At 39.5% G+C, this 17,811-nt stretch overlaps 1 protein-coding gene across 2 annotated transcripts in view; it reads left to right on the top strand.

Annotated features, from left to right (window-relative positions):
* Window positions 1-1,267: 1,267 nt before the first annotated feature.
* The window catches only part of SGCD (sarcoglycan, delta (35kDa dystrophin-associated glycoprotein)), a 426,477-nt gene continuing 409,933 nt past the window's right edge, over window positions 1,268-17,811 (top strand). The window contains exons 1-2 of one of the 2 annotated variants that reach the window (XM_011947660.1): window positions 1,274-1,754; window positions 4,069-4,114. In XM_011947660.1, the coding sequence (XP_011803050.1) occupies window positions 4,112-4,114 (3 nt within the window). In that variant the 5' untranslated portion in view covers window positions 1,274-1,754; window positions 4,069-4,111. Of the gene's footprint in view, window positions 1,755-4,068; window positions 4,115-17,811 lie in introns of both variants that reach the window. The other variant, XM_011947661.1, reaches the window with a different exon arrangement.

The raw sequence follows: 17,811 nt of genomic DNA on the forward strand, positions 1-17,811 counted from the left end.
ATTGTTCCCATTTCACAGATGAGGAAACAGATCGAGAGAGGTTAAGCAAGCTGACCAGGATTTGTAGCCAGTAAGATGCAGAGCTATGATTAGACCAAGGCTGTCTGATTAGAAGGCTAGATGATATCACCTTCCCAAATTATGCTGCAGTAGAGAAAGCACACAGAAAAAGAGAGCACCAATCCCATTTCTAGCTTCAGCTCTGGTATTAACTGTCTTTAAAACCCTGGACAAGTCATCTCATTTGTCTGGGCCTCTACTTCCCTCTGTAAAATGAAGGGTATAAACAATTTGGATTGGATGATCTCTGGGGTGTCTTCCAACTCCAAAGATCTGATTCTGTAATTGCATCTTGGCCTTAGATGCACACACACACCTCCCCACACTGCCCCCCACCCCACTGCTTCCCGAGGTGAAAATCTAATCCTGCTGAAAGCACCCACTGTAATTTGATGCTAAATTCAAGACCCCTGAATCCTGTGACTTACAACATCCCCTCAAGAACATGCAACACTTAAACTCTGGCAAGCCAGTTCTTTAGAATAAGTTGCCAATGGGATGTAATTTTTGGAAGTAAAATGTTAATAGCAAAATAGATAAAAGAAAACAGTTCAAAACAAATGTTCCTCTCTCTTTAAATCACCTCTTTTCTATAATGTTACCTTGACAACTTAGCTCTGGCTCTTTAGATATGGGTGTTTTTCAGTGTGGGAGAAGAGGGGTGTCCTCCTCCTGTTTTGAGGTTGCATGGAAAGGGAAAATGTCAAAGGCAGAGCACCAAATCCAGCAGAAGGTACACAGGGCATCTTGAGGGAGTGTCATCCAGAAATACTCACAGGTGCACCGAATTAGGATGCATTCTGATTCAAAGTACATTCTTTTCTATTTTCCATAACCATAACACACATTGCAACAGCCTATAAAATGTTACATTTTTGGACCAGCACTTTTACAGAGCAGAGAGCAACAAAAGTGCCTGAAAAATAATTGCATTATTTTTAGTTGCTGTAGCAAAAGATGTACACATCAGGTTGAGGGGACAGCTCCGAAGAACTGTACCAATGTGGAAATGCTAAAAATATTGCTCCCCCTCCAGCCATTGAAATTTTGAGCAAAGACTTAGGAAGCGGCAGGTAGGGAGATCAAATTAGAATTTACATCTCTCAGCTGTAATAAGCTTGTTATCAGGACTGGCAAGAGCTCAGGGGGCTGACAGGGGTCAGCTGGGGACTCAAGGGTAAGGAGCAAGTGAAAAAGGAGCAGTGTTGAGCAGAAGAAAGAGAGGACTTATCTCCAGTATCTAGCACTACAGAGCAGAGGCTGTGTGAAGAATGGCTGAAAAATCAGAATTAGTTGTAGAAGCAGTTTTCTTTCTGGTTGTGAGTATGAGCCCAGCAGACACCATGAGCGCTGTTGCAGGGGAGTGAGCCTGTGCTTGACACATGTGTTTCCCATTGATAACTGGAGACAGCCCAGTAGCTGTGAGTCGGTCTGACAAAGTCATATTGAAGTACAGAGTACAGTTTCAAAGCAGTCAGAAAAAGAACGGGAATGCTGTTCAGGAAATTCTTCAGGCATGGGCAGGGACTTGGCTGCAGTTCTGCAGTTGGAAAATCTGACTGGGGCAGCTTCTGAGCACAGGCTGGGCCTGCTCACACTCAGCGGGCCGAGTGGCCACCTCCTTCAGAGCTGCTCAGCACGCCCTGGGATCACGGGCGGTTTTCATCGGCCGGTTTGTGAAACGGACAAGAGAGGTAGGGTACTGTTCAGTTCTTGCGTTTGCACGCGTCTGTTCACTTTCTAAGCTGTCTGCCTGCTATGTTTGCAGGCACTCCGAGTTTTTAGTGTGTGCATGTGTGTGTGTGTGAATTAGCAAGTTAGAACTCGGGCATGTAAACAATTGGTGTGGGGCTCCAATCTGTGCGTTTCTCCCTTGAAGGTCTGATTTTCAGCAGGGCAGAGAGACTTTTTTTGAAAGTTAGGATTTAGCTGGCAACATTATTGTGTAAAGAGAAGTATGTGAATTCCTTATGTTGTCACCCCGCTCCAGCCGTCTGTAACTTTTCCTTTCTGCGTGGAAGGGCCGTTCACTGGCAAGGAAGATAATTTTAGATGAAACTGTCTGTGTGCTTTGCTTCGCAAGAGTTTTAACAGGGAGGATTTTTGTTTTTTGTTTTTTGTTTTTTTTATATAGCAGAAAATGGCTCTCATTTTAGGAGGGAATCAGAGTTTGAAGTTTCTACGTTGGATGACACTTTCAGAGTGTCAAAACAGATATGTGTGTATGGATTTCTAAAATCTTTTATATAGGAGTTTGACTGTCATTATCTGGGATTTGACTGTCAGTGATATATTTGCCTAGAAGTATGCTGGATCAATGTTTGTAATGCTGTTTCTATAATCATTTCTAATTTTCTCACTTGAAGTAATTTGCAGTTTTACTGTCAAAAATACTTCTGTATTTTAGGAAACATAGATAATAAAAAAGTAACAGAAAATGGCAGTTTACTCAAAATACTTCTTAAAGGACAGAGACATAATGGTGTGAATTTTATTTCATTGATTGCTCGGTCTTATTTTGCACCTTACTGAAAAAGAGCTTTTTATAAAAATCAAAGTTTTGAAAATTTTCAGCACAACAGGGGTCTCAGTTTTCTTCCTCAGTTTCGGTGCTTCCTTATCAACTCTATTGCAATACAGATATTCTCTCATTGGAAAGCTATACCTTGTTTTAAGTACAGCATTTAGAAAACACACAGTACAATATCATTGCATTTGAGAGACTGGTTCGGCCCAAAGCCAAGCTAAACCTTACAACTGCTTTACGATTATTAGCGCAGCAATCTGTGACAACATTGGTTTTTTCCGAAGGGGGCTTGGCGAAGAGTCTAGTTGGGGAGATGGATGAATGAATGGAATCTTGGATACTTCTTGAGTAGCTGAAGAGTGACTAGACCTCTTAGGGTGGATCTCTGTGACAACAGGTGTGCATTTACTTGTGTCCTACAATCTTTAAACAAGTAGCTAATAGAAGAGCCTGAGGTTAATGCTGAAAGAAAAGTGGAGAGCCAGCGTTTCTCATTGCTTCCTCTGCATAGGACCTAGAATGAGAAGGCACACATTCTGTCCTATTGGTAGAAGGTCAGGATTTTCAGCCAGCAATTTTCTTTTTTCTTCCACAATGTTGTACTTGGAGGAGGGAATGGGGACAGGACTGGCAGCAGGATATCTTTATTCTAAGAGATGGCTCATGAACATTTTCTTTTATTAATTTCATGCTTGTATTGGGGTGGTGTGGGGAGGGTTTGGGGACCTCAGGACTTGAGGAAAGGAAGGGGGTGTAGTTAGAAGTCAGGATGGGCTGTGACCTTATTTTTTTTCTCCTAAAGTGCCTAATGAGTGAGAAAAATGCCAAGACAGATTAGGAACTGCCACAAACCACAGCCAAGCCCACTGCCAATGAAAAAGGGAGCCTTCCATGAGCTCGGGTGTCATACTCCTCTATATTTAGCGTGCATCAAGCATTGAGCAGAAGAGGCGTGAAATAGTAGCAACTCCAGGTTGCAGGATTATAAAGAGCAGTGTCTGAAACTTGGTAGAAACTCTATAGTTTCTCTCTTTTTTAGAAGTAAAGTAGGGAAAAGTCAAGCTCTCTTTGACATCTGAAGAGAAAAAGTAAGCAGCAGAAGGGAGAAGGATACAGAGGAAGAAATCCAGGGCAGAGGTGGAGGCAGTGAAGGGCGAGGAATGGCCACACCACAAACTGGGCAGTGAGGGTGGAGGGAGGAGCCCTCGGCACAGGAATGAAACACACATATTAGAAACAGCCAAAGCCACCAGGCACTGATTTGTTGGACTGAAAGTGTGCAGATACTCGGTGGCCTTGGTGAAGAGAATTGTTTTAGCCACTTCACCACAGGAGACTGCATGGTCAGCCTCTCCTGCCTTCTGGAAGTAATCAGAAAGCACATTTTGTAAGAATGGCATTGCCTGAGGGTTCAGATTTCCTAGGCAAGGAGGGGGCAGGCTCTTAAGGCCTTATTTTTAACCCATATTTGTTCCTTGCAGAGACATTACTGCTGGGAGTGTTGAGTGAAGGGACCAGGTGGAGATGGTGAGTAATTCCCAGGAGCAAAGCTTGTTCAAGGCCCTGTCCATGGTCATTTTATTATTAACATAAACTTTCGAAAGAGAGAACAAAGTGTTATATATGCCTTATCCTGATGAAGACATGTCTTTAATTTTACTTTTTTATTTTAAAAAATCTCCAGGCCAGGCACAGTGACTCATGCCTGTAATCCCAGAACTTTGGGAGGCCGAGGCGGGTGGATTACGAGGTCAGGAGATTGAGACCATCCTGGCTAACATGGTGAAACCCCATTTATACTAAAAATACCAAAAATTAGCCGGGCATGGTGGCGGGCACCTGTAGTCCCAGCTACTCGGGAGGCTGAGGCAGGAGTAAAGCTTGAACCCGGGAAGAGGAGCTTGCAGTGAGCCGAGATGGCGCCGCTGCACTCCAGCCTGAGTGACAGAGCAAGATTCTATCTCAAAAAAAACTCCAAGGGCACATACTACATTGTTGATTGTATATGTGCTGAGCGTCCCAAATCCAAAAATCTGAACTCTGAAATGTTCCAAAATTTGAAATTGTTTGAGCACTGACACGGTGCTCAAAGGAATTATTTATTGGAACATTTCAGATTTTGATTTTTCAGATTTGGAATGTTCAATGGTAAGTATAATGCAAATATTCCAAAATCCAAAGAAATCTGAAGTCAGAAACACTTCTGGTTTCAAGCATCTTGGATAGTTTCCTAAGCCACGTCTGAGGAATGTGCTGGTACTAGGGGCAGAAGTGGGGTTGAGAAAGGGAGGAAAGGTAGAGGTGGTCAGAAATCTTAGCTCAGGTTTGGCTCCATTCATCTTCAGATCTCAGGTTTCCCATCTGTAAGATGATCTGATACCTCTGAATTATTTTCTGTTTTCACAACCTATGATTTTTGTAATTCTGAGGCTCTTCCTTTTCTTTAAGAATAACTCTTAGTCTGTCTCCCTTAAGGGTGGGCATCTTGAGTCATTTCACCCATTTCTCCAACTTTTGCTGCTCTCTTTCTTTACTCTTCTCTGAACATATTTCAGTGAGCCTTCTCCTGACAAAAACTATGGCTCATTGAACTCAACTTAGTCATCTGAACAATGCACATCCATGGTGAGGACTTCACACATCTGTTAACCAAAAAGGAAGAGGGTGATTGTAGGGAGAGGAAGCACAGCAAGAAAGAAAAAAATGGAAGGGGGTATCATCTTGCTGTGGAAGAAAAGTGGTTATATTGTGAACTGAGCTCAGGGTCTGCCTCAAACGCAGATTGGGGTCCTGGCTGTGTGGCCGTAGGCAAGTTACATCATCTCCAAAATGTGTCCCGATTTCCTAATGTCTAAAATAGACATGACAATAGTATCTGCCTCATAGTGTGTTGTGAGATTGTACAGATAATGCACTTAGCATTGTCCTTTGCACACAGTAGGCACTTGAATATGTCAAATATATTAATACATATAGTTAAGATGAACTGAGATAGCACCAGGCAAATCGACAAAGAGTAAAAAAGGTAGATCGAGGTAAAAATGAAGAGTTCAGACAATCAACAAAGGAGAGGATGTTTTACTCTGAATTGTCTGGGTTACTTTTCCTATGTTGCCCAAATTTCTCTAGAGATTCCACATTTCCCTTTGTTTCACTTTTCTTGCCACACAGAAAGGTCTTCATTATTGTTTCAAATTCCTGTTGCAGAGTGTGAACTGCCTCATATAAAGGAAACCATGTAAGCTGTAGCCTCTGACCTGCCTCTCAGACAGGTCTGTAGGACTAGGGAGGAGCATGTCACCATGGTTCACTTAGTGTATAAATCCTGTGAGATTGGTTTGCTCAGAAAGCTTTGTTGGAGGTTGTATTAATGGAGCTCAGGATGTCTAGGAGGATATGGATGCAATCACTTTATTCTTCTTTTTCACTGATAAAGCAATGGCACCTATTAGAGCAAGCACAATTCCCTGATAAAAACTATATTGCCAGGGATTAGAAACTCCCTCCTTGCTCAGACCACTTTTCCTTGCCAGTATGATAGGATCAAACTGTCTTGTGAGCACCTTGACTTCCAAATAATATATTGTGAATGCCTGGAAACCCTGCTGTTACTTGCTGGAGTTGACGTATTCAGCCACCGAAACTATTCTTTGAGTTCAGAGTAAATAAATATCAGGGTAAGCTCCTCTCTTCTGAATGAATCATTCGACAAAATCCTGTACTAACCCTTATTGGGGTTGTGGTATTGGCACTGCGTATTCAATGAAAGAAGATTGCTCCAGGGTAAGGACAGCGGGGAACAGAGCCACACTGTGTTCCTTTCATTCCTATTGTTACCTGTGGTTGACTTCTCTTCTCTCTCATGTTCTATAATCTTTCTAGCCCCTTCCCTCTATTTCTTTATTGGGTTCCATTCACCCTCGCAAGTTTCTTTTCTCTTTGTTATTTGTTCAGTGTGTGCTTACCAGTACTTATCTGCTTCCCTCGGGGGTCAGGAATATTGATAATAGGCCAATGTCTGGACAGCATAATTTTTACCAGGTAATGAGAAAGATTAGCTCCTAACATTGGCTGAGACCTTCAAAAGTTTGTGTCCCCACCCCCCATCTTGGATGTTTCCAGGCTGCTGATCCAAACAGTGGGTCATAAGCCCGCAACCCAAAGACTTGGACTGTGGGTGCGTTTTGACTCACCAAGTGTTTTTTTGTTTGTTTGTTTGTTTTAATTGACTTAGTTACCATACATTTAAACATCCTAAGATATCGTGATGTCAATCTTCTAGAAAAAGCTGAAGATGACAGGCATTCCCTGTGTAATTTCTTGGGCACAGTGGCTGCTGGGCTGTGGTCAGCTCCTGTTCTTTTGAGAGGGCATATGCCCACCTCATTCGTTGACCCCACCATCTGACCTGTACATGTTTACATTTGTCTGCTCTATTTTTCTAAATAGAGTTTCTCAACTGATCCAAAGAAACTAGACAGTGATTTGAGTGACCATGTTCTCTGTTCTCTCAAGGGTGGTGCATATTCTAGATGCATGGGAGAGAAGGTAGGGCATAATTAAGTCGTAGCTTCATTCTCACAGAGAACACTATTGAGATGGTCTAAGTCTCTGTTGAGCAGAGTTGCAGGAGGACAGTATGGTGGCCGAGAATCCAGGCCTCAAAGTTAGAACCACCTCATCGGATTATAGCTAAGACTGAAAACATTAAATGTGATAGAAATCAGAACAATCACTGCCTCTGGGGATGGGAATTGATTAAGAGGAGGAACAAAGGAATTTTCTTGGGTGATAGAAATGTTCCCTCTCCTTTTTGAATATTATTCCCAAAGATGTTCAGATTTGTAAAACTCATTGGGTTATGTAGCTAAGATCTGTTTATTTTACTAGAAGTAAACTACACCTCAATAGACATACATATGTATATACATATCTACATGAAAGCATGCAAAGTGCTTAGAAAAATGCACGCTGTTTAGCTATTTTATCATGCTTGTTTCCAGAAACTTTGATTAAAAAAAAAAAAAAAACATAAAATGACCAAAAATTAGATGAGCATTTCCTTTCAGACGACAGGCTTCATTGCAAGCATTTGAGAGGACAGGTAATAGCTAAAGATTCTTGCCAAACATAATTGTCAAGGTAGAATCTATATGGATGAATTCTAATTTTATGAAACTATTGAATCACTATAGAAGGATGTGCCTAATTTGTTGTAACTGCTTTTTGTGATGCTGTAAAAATGTATAGGTTTTAGAGACATATCAAGCATGGTTTATGACCTGAGACACAACACCTGTACTTAGAGTAACTTGCACTCTGGCTGGAATACAGTAATCACTCAATAGGTATTCAATAATGTGTCTTAAAATTAATATCCGTATTGAGAAATTCTAGCTAATACAGTCACAAAAATATCGTTTTCATTAGTAATCACATTGTTATAATCAATTATTCACATCTATCTAGAAGCATTGAATATAAGAAATGAACGAACTGATTTTCTAGCCAAACACTCTGGGTTCAAATGCTTGCTATGCCTTTAACAAGCAAAGAGATTTGGGGTAGATTACTTAACCACTCTTTCTCATTGGCTCAACTGTAAAATAGAAATGATTGTGAGGCAGGTGCTAATTATATGTCTGTGAGGATTAAATACATGTAGAACAGTGACTAGTACATAGTACCATTATACAAGTGTTTGTCATTTATGTGTGCTTTCTTTATGTTAGAAAAGTGATTTTTTTTTTTCAATTTGTCTCTAAGTATTGCTCAAAAAATCTGTGTGTAGATGGTTGGTGAAAGTAATGTGAAACCAGGAGTTCAAGCGGAAAAGATAGAAACCTGGAATTTATGGGAAACATTGGTTTTCAGTTTAGCTGACTTTGGTTTTGTTACTGCCTTACTCTGTGACCTTAATTAAGTCACTTCACCTCCCTGAACCTTGTTTTACCATCTGTTAAATAAGGATTTGGATTTTATATTGTCCATGTTCCCTTTAGGCCCTGTGTGTCACTCTCTGATCTCAAGTGTTTGAGTCATGTTCATTATTATTTTATTACACAGCTTGGTCCCCAAGCCACAGAACAGCTGTAGTAGCTTGACTCCTATTGTCATTATCTGGTTCTGGTGGGAATCATCCGTGGGGTTTTAGAAAGCATTGACCTTATACAACACCAAGTAGCTGGTTTGCTGAGAGTATCTGCCACTACTATTAAGATAGCTAACCACAGAAGTGGCCATGGTGGGGTAGACATAGCATCCTTTCCATATGAAAATGGCACCATTATATCTGCGATCAGATGTTTGAGATTATTTTTCCTGCCCAAGGGCATTCAGTTCACATATTCTTTTCTGGTCCTCACCTTGCAACATCAAGGACCAGGCTAGTTTTATGTAGAGCCAAATCTTCAACAATTCTTGCAATGCCTTCAAGTCTTTGTTCAACTATAGCCTTTTCCATGAGGTCAACCTTTCCTATGCTTTTAAATATTGAGCCTGCTGTATTCCCCAACCCTTGGTACTGCTGGTCTATTTTTTTGTGTGTCTTTTTTTTTTTTTCTTTTTTAGGAGGTGGAACTTTTCCTCATAGCATTCATCTCCTTGTGACATAAGTATAATATTCTCTGGTGTTTATGTTTGTTTTCTGTCCCCCCATCACTACCTCTTTCCACCACTATGAGATCAGAACTCTTTGTTCTTGCTCATTGATGTATCTCAGATGCCTTGAACAGCATCAGGGGAGGAACTGAAAGACAGTACATATTTGCAGGTGGTGGCAGTGTTTCAAATGCATTTCACACTGAATATGCGTCTATGGTAATTCTAAATACCTTACTTTGTATTCAGGAAAAGTTAAGTCTTTTTCTCAGCCTATGAGTAATGGAGAGAAAACCGGGCCTCAGTTTAAGTTCAGACCCTAACCAACTTACTAGCTAGGGGTCTTTGAGAATACTCTTGCATTCCTTAGGACCTTAGTTTCTTCATTTATGAAATGGTTTTAATTATATTGATCTCCCATAATGTTGCAGGAATGTATGCACTTGTGTATCTGCTAATTCCTGGTAGTGCCATTGTAGTGATCTTGTTTATGTGTCTCCTTATCACTACCTCTTACCATCTCTTTGGAATCTCATGTGCCTTCAACATTGACACACCTGTCTCTTCCCCCATCATTCCCCTGCACACTCCATCCCCCTTCTGCCCTCCAAGCCTTCTATCCTCATGTTGTTCCCCATGGGGCACCCTTGTGCAACTGGCTGCTTATGCTGAAACCTTGGGGTTCTCCTTGACTACTGTCCTTTTCAACGCCTCTTGTCTCAAGCCACAGAGAATCCTATTAACTCTGCTTTCCCACAAGATTCCAAATACGGCAACTCCCCACATTCTCACCCACCTGTCTGTAGGCCTGGGCCACTGACACCTCTCTGAAAACGATTGCAGTAGTCATGGGCCCCTGTTCTCTACACTTCATTCTCGCTCCTACAGCCCATTCCCTAGAGAACACTAGAGTGATCCTGAAGTGAAAATCTGATCATGCCATTTCCATGCCTAGGTTCTGCAGTGGTTACTGTCGCTTTCTGTATCATACCTGAGGTTTCTACTGTGGCCTTAAGCTTCCGCTTCTTTCCCCTTCTGCCTGTACCCAAGCTTATTTTCAAACATCCTCCTCCGGTCCACTCTGATCTAGCCACGCTGTCGTCCTGGCCTGCCAAGCGAGCTCCTGCCTCAGGGCCTTTGCACTTGCTGGTCCAGTTTCCTCCGACTGAAATGCTTCCCCAGACATCCTCATGGTTTACTCTCTTGCTTCTTCGTGTTTCGTTCTCAGATCTCTCTGGGATGGACAGGATTTCCCCAACTATCCCTTAAACAGGAGCTCCTTAACACCTCAGCACTGTTCCCTTCTGCTGCTTTTCTGTTTTCTTCACAAGACTGATTTCCAAGAACAAGTAGAAAAAGTCACATGTTCATTATGATATATAATGAAAAATGACTGGAAACAACCTCACTGTTTGTGAGCTGGTTAAGTTAAATATCATAGATCCATACCATTTAAAACAGTGTTTTTTTTAAATTTTTTTATTTTTTTATTTTTTAATGTTTTTATGGGACTATCACTTAGTTAAGTGAACCAAGTTAGATTTAGAACGTTATGTAAAATATGCCCTTGTTTGTGTAAAAAAATATATATAAATGTGCACATGCACTGAACATCTATATTGAATAAAGCCTGAATAGGTATTAAACATTTCTATAAGGATAAGAAATAAGCTGATAATACTGGTTGCCTCAGTGCAGGAAGGCTGAAGGTATGAATGAGAGAATTGTTTAACTGCATGTTCTTTGATTCTTTTAAATACGTGCATTTGTTAAATTTGTGAGGTATTACATATTTTAGCTAAGAATTGGAATATATAACTATTAAGTTAATCCGAATATTTGTATAAAAAGAAACTGCCATTCCTCCATTCCCGGGCTAGTTCACATAAATAGGTGCTTGCTTTTCTGGATGAATTTTGTAAGAAATGTTGTTACATCAAAACTAAAAGTGATGAATTTGTTACCATTGTCTAAATTGTGCCAAACATTTGTGATCCAAGACTAATGCCTGATATAGATGACCAAATAAAAAACCTTGAAAGCAAATAGTTTTAAATCAGAGACCTAAAAACTAATATGGCTAATGGATGACTATTTCTGTACCAGGATGATCCAAAATGGCTCAGATTCCACAACAAACTCTAGAAACTGTAATGAGTCTTTGAAGGAACCTATGCCTACTATTTATACAAACTGGTTACAATTTCATAGTTAACGTAATTCATGTTTACTTTTAAATTCACGAAATTTTAACCTGCAGCATCACCAAAAAAAACAAAAACATACTTGATGTATATCACTTGTCTTATTCTTAAATTAGATAATGTAGCCATCAGTCTTGCTGTATTTTTCTTTACTCCCTGTTAGAACCTGGGAGGTGCCCCACCTCTTTCTACAAACTCACCTCTCACCCTCTCCTCTGAGCTCATTCAATCCAACTCTTGAGCTTGAGTTCTTCAGGCCATAGTGCTTGCTCTGTCTTCTGCTGAAAAGCTTGCCCCCACCCCCAGGTATCATCTTAATTGTCTCCTTATCAGAATGACCTTCCATAACCAGAGTGAGTCACCTTCTATTCTCTATTACAGGTACCTCTTCATTTCTTCCTGGCACCTGACTTTAGTTCTAGGGGTTTCATTATTGTCCATTATCGTTTATTGTCCATCTCTCGTTAAAATATGAGCTTCATGAAAGCAGAATATGATCATTTTCATCCTTTTGAAGGCCTCTATCTCTAGGACCTACTGACATATATAGTAGATATCAAAATACATAAATATTTTACTGTTGAAAAACAGATTGGGATTGGAATTTGTTTTTGAAGGTCAGCTCTGTACTTGGCCATGTCTTTCCCTGACAGTGCATAACTGAACAGAGAACTGCACTCATAGCACCCACCCCCATAAATTCCTTTATGGAACAAGAGATTATGAAGCCTTGTTCCGTAATGTTGGACAAGCAGAGTCGAACATTAGTAAAATGCCTGCCAGTGCCCCTTCTTGTTCTCAGCTCTGCCTTATGGTAGAGTTGATCATGGCCCATACAATTTTACAGGCCCAAAAGAAAGATCATTAGGAAACCTGATGGCATTGATGTGTTTTTAGGAAGTTTACTGGGTTTTTTTTTTTGTTGTTTGTTTGCTTATAAATCATCCCTGGAAACATAATGCATTTTTGCACAGCAAATGGGTAATGTAGATACTGTAACCCAGGGGGCTAAAAAGGAAAACATTTGTTCTCCTGTGGAAGAGCCCTGTGGGAACAAGATGCAAACAAAAAGTGACCACTTCAACAGTATTAGACTAGAGTGTGTGCTTAGCCTCACAAAGCGGACCAGCTGTGGATGCTCCTGCCCCCACGACCCTTTTTCATCCCTATATCTTCTCGATGACCTGTAAGAGGAGCAATAATAGATTTTCACAGTAGCCATTTGAGTCTTACCAAGTATAGGAAGGAAAGTCAGCATGATATAAAATTAATACCACTTGAGTCTGATCAGAGCAGTTTCTCCGTTAAGATGTTAAAGACTTGTCGAAGATGTCAGACTCATCACTTTGAAGCTCATGTAGCTTCCTTGATTAGATGGGCAATGGCTAGGTCCAGGTATCACGTAGGCTGGGCCTGGTTCAAAGATCTCTGTGACAACTTCACAGTGGGTGGGATTTGTATAAAGTTAGGAGGCTCCTTAGACTGGTGTTGAGCCCTGATGAGGCTACTGGAGATGGCTGTATAGTCATCACAGAGTCACTGAGGTGTTAGTGGTGGCTGAAGTGGTAGACGTTACACAGGGCCACACAGCCTCGAAGGAGGTTCTGCACAAGCCCGAGTCCGAGTCAACGCTTGAGATTGCTACATTAAATTAATATCAAGCCTTGACTCTGTAATGCTATGCAATCCCAGGTAGGAACATTTGCAGTCCCAGGTAGGAACATTTGAATGACTGAGACCATGAGGTTACAGCTCTCCAAAGCATGCTTTAGTAATATGACCATTCAGAATGACCTTCTTGGGAAACTGTACATCTAAAATATTTGACAACTATTTAATTAATTAATGATTGTGGGCAGTTATATTATATAACATTGTCTTGTCTTTTGGTAGTTTCTTCCTATCCAATGGTAAAACAACAGGAAGTTTTACTGTATTCATTCTTTGGGACATATAATCCTCTTACATTTTGTGTACAAGAAACAGATGATCCTTAAGTCAAATGGATTTGTTTATAAACAGGTCAGCACTGAAAATAGCTTTATGAAGGAGTAATGCTTTGGATTTAAGCCTGCTTAGCATTAGTATAATTGTATGTGCCTTTGGAAAAACAAAGTTGTATAAGTTTTTACTTCTTCTGATATAACTATTTACTGATTACTAGAGAATACACTTTACTGTTTAATGTTGGCTTGATTTTTATTCATTTATTCATTGAACAAATGTACACTCATTCATTCACTGAACAAATGTATTTGGCTAAAAAATACATTTGCTTTATTTCCTTTAAAACAAACATGACAATAAGGTGAATCACACAAATATTTGGATTTCACAGTTCAGATAAAGTTTATCTTTATACTGTAGTATACTATTGTGCAATAGCATTATATCTAAAAATACACACCGTAACTTAAAAATACCTTACTGCTAAAAACAATTGGGATAAGAAAAAGCTAAAAATATTAGGAATACAAACAAGTTAACAACATGAATATGTACTTAGAAAGAGAAAGGAAATTAAATTATTAATTTTTAAAAGACATCACAAAATCAGGAAGGATAATATTGCTAATAATTAACTGCTTCATATACTTTTTCTGTACTTTTTGGTTGTATAGCCTTTAATTGTCTCTTTATATGGCAATTATATGCCATATTACTTTCTGTATAGACAATGGAAAGATAATTATTTTTATGGCAATTTTGCAAAAGTTTTAAAATATTGATAGTTGTAATATAGAATGCACACAACTTTACGCAGAGATATACATGGTATACATAACCTACAAACCCAAGTATTCTGGTTAATTTTATTTTCTGTAATTCCCATACAAAATAAAACACATATGGAACATTTATGATTATGTATGCCAAAGTCAATATATTCTTGACAGAGCATTTGTTTTGATGAGGCATCAATGACAGTTGAATTCTACGTTTGAAATTTCACATATCTGATGATTATCAAATATACTTTTGACTAGCTTCTGTCTTTTCTACTACCAATGTATTTCTGGTGCTGGCCATTGTAGGTCATGTTTACATTGCATCGTTTCCTTTGGTCCTGTTCCTTCATATCACCATGCTTGGTGAATTGGAGCTATGGGTGGAAGGAATTTTCCTAGAAGACATTCCTACACCAGGAGAGCTAGCAGTAATGTACCTCTACCGGGAAGTACTGCAAACCATGTAAATATATTCTGCATTCAAACTATATGAACCACTAAGCCAGCTTCTTCTTAGATCTCCAAAATGCATGTAAATCCTCCAGAGCTAACATGAGGGGAAGTCAGAGTAGAAAAAGATAGAGTTTAGCGAGTTGCAATTAAAACATCTTTTAAAAATTGTATATCTTTTAAATATCTTTAAAAATTTTTAAGTATCTTTAAAAAATTTTCTATCTTTTAAAATTTTTAACTTAAATTGTTTGACCATTGTCATGTTTTACTGGGGCCTCTCCTGGGGCCTTCAAAGGCCTGGGGCCTGCCCGAGTGAGGAATTAAAATTTTAACTTCAATTCCCTGGACAGTAAATTTGTTCCAGGAAGGAATAAGAAGAATGATAGATTGGAGATTGTCATTCGTCTTTGTTTTTATCTTTCAACAAGTTTTAATTTTTGATTAGAAAAATGAATGTACTCAGCATATCTAAACTTCCCTTTCCATGCAGGATTCTTTATAACAGATGTATCCATTACCATATGTTTGCATGGAAAGGCCTTCTATTATAATTATTTGTAGAAAAGTGTTCATCCCCTTCACTGTTTCTTTCTTATGTATTCTAATGAGTTGGAGACTGGAGTATTCTGTTTCATGGGACTCATTAAAGGGGGTGTGGTAGAGATGACATGCAATAAGTCACTATACCATGCAGCAAAAGATCCAAGTTATAATCCCTGCTCAGCTTCTAATTTGCTGTATGACTTGAAAGGGAGCTGCTTCCTCCGGGTCTTGAGTTTCACAGCTGGTCAATTTTGTGTTGGACAAAATTAGTAGTTCCCAGGAGCAAAGGATTCTGCAGAGATGCCTCAAGGGTAGCCAGACCCTGCTTTAAGCAGAGGAACTCTGTTTTTTTTTTTTTTTTTTTTTTGCTATTTTACACACTAGAGTTTCTTTCAAGACTTTGTCTTACAATGATTACCCTATGAAAAATTGAAAGCCATTTTTTAGATGTCCCAAATGTTTAGAATCTCCTCAGAGATTTTTCACAATGTTTCACCCTCAGCTCCAGATTCTGATAATGGAGCTCAAAATTTGTACCATATTTGTTCAGTTTCTTTTGAGTTTTGATGCATAATTAGGGTTGAGTGGCATTATTCTAGACCAATGGCATGCAATCCTGTCTACTCTTAGAATTACCTGGGAAGCTTTAATAAATACTGATGCCTGGGTGCTACCTCTGTGATTGTTACTTAACCTGAGTACAGATGTGTGTTTTTTAAATTTTATTTACTTATTTATTTTTTGAGACAAAGTCTTCACTCTGTTGCCCAGGCTGGAGTGCGGTGGTGCAATCTTGGCTCACTGCAACCTCTGCCTCCCAGGTTGAAGCAATTCTCCCTGCCTCAGCCTCCTGAGTAGCTGGGATTTCAGGTACCCACCACCATGCCCAGCTAATTTTTGTGTTTTTAGTAGAAACAGAGTTTTACCATGTTGGCCAGGCTGGTCTCAAACTCCTGACCTCGAGTGATGCCCCTGCTTTGGCCTCTCAAAGTGCTGGGATTACAGGTATGAGCCACCGTGCCCGGCTGAGTACAAATATTTTTAACAGCTCCATCAGTAACTCTGATGTACATTCAGGGCTGAGAACCCTTAGTCAAAAAATCACTGCATTCTGCCAAGTTCTACCAGTATGTGTATGAAAACAAGAAATCACAAGCATGCTATCTATACCTCCATCCTCTTATAAACATTTATTAAACATGTCGTTTCCATTTTATAACTATGTTTACGTAATGACACCATCGGTTGGGGTGAATGACAGAGAAAAGTCAACTGGTATAGTGGCAATATCACCAGCGTCTGCACACTTATTTGTAAAGAATTTCTCACTGTTTCTCTTACTTATGAGAATTCCAGATTATTGTTCAAGACCTCACCCTGCCACAAATCCTTTAGCCCTGAACAAGCAGGTTAACTTCTCTAATCTTAATTTGGCTCATTCACAATTAGTTGATAAATATCAAAGGAAATTGCACACGTGATTCTAAGATTCTGTGATTGTTTTCTTATTTCACAGAATATGATTTGATGGAAAATAAAAATCTAATTTCTTTCAAGCTTATAAAGCATTCTTTTCACTTTTATTTGATCTTCATGTTTAAAAAGGCCAGTGATTGATGACTGTGTTGTGTTCCCGTCTCCTTATAACACATCCCTAATCTGCAGAGGAATTATCAGAAGCTGAGATTTAAAACTGAGATCCTCTTACACCACAAAGCTCACTGCCTGGCTGAGAACCCAGTGCTTTGGGAGCCTGAAGTGAAAATTTGCAAGTATACAAACAAGAACCTGCCCATGGTATTTAGCGTGAACCTTTATATACCCCCAGACAGCAGCAGAGCTAGTAGCAGATGGGAAATCATTCACTGGGTCAGCATTTATGCATTCTGTTTTCCATTCAATCATTCCACACACATATTCCAACATGTACTCATACTAGGTACCGATTTCGGCGCTAGGGTATGTGGTTCGAAAGAGACAGATGCCATGTAGGCCTTCATGGAGCATTTTAGTTAGCCATAAGGAAGAATTCGCTCAGTTTTTCAAATGGAATTCCACTGATGCCTAACGGCCATGAGTTCTCTATGGGATTTTTAGATTTTATGTGTCCATTTTAATGATTATCTAAAAACCAAAAAATAATCATATTCTGAACCATGTGGAAGATATCCTAATAACCAAGGATGTGATTTTAGCGCCCGCATTTTGGTTTTCATTATGGCCACTTTGGCACCACATATTACTAATTTATTACTATTGGCTGAGAAGAAAATAAATGGAGTAGGTCTTATTTGTAGGGAATGCAGTGTGTTTACATGACAGCCAAATGTAGTAAAAATAAGGGCTGTACCATTACCTGAATGGAGATAAGCGGTGGGTTATCACATGGCTTATGACAGAGTAGAGATGCTGTGCTCAGGAGACCTTGTGCCAGAGCCCTTGGTACCACATTCATGTGATTTAGTTTAAGACAAATCATCCTTTGTAGTACTTTGTTATTTTCCAGTTTGAGTGATAGGTACTTTCTAGCTTCATTTATATTTAATTTTAAAATTTGTTTTGGTTTTAGAATTGGATAGAAGTGATATGTTTATCTACATTTGTGTTGGCACTTAATTAGTAATTCTAGGATAAAGATAATTTGTGTCAACAGCAGGGACTTGGGAAACCTTCCTTATTCTAAAGGGCATCAACA

Source organism: Colobus angolensis, unplaced genomic scaffold (genome assembly GCF_000951035.1).
Source record: "Colobus angolensis palliatus isolate OR3802 unplaced genomic scaffold, Cang.pa_1.0 Scaffold27, whole genome shotgun sequence".
NCBI classification, from domain to species: Eukaryota; Metazoa; Chordata; class Mammalia; order Primates; family Cercopithecidae; genus Colobus; species Colobus angolensis.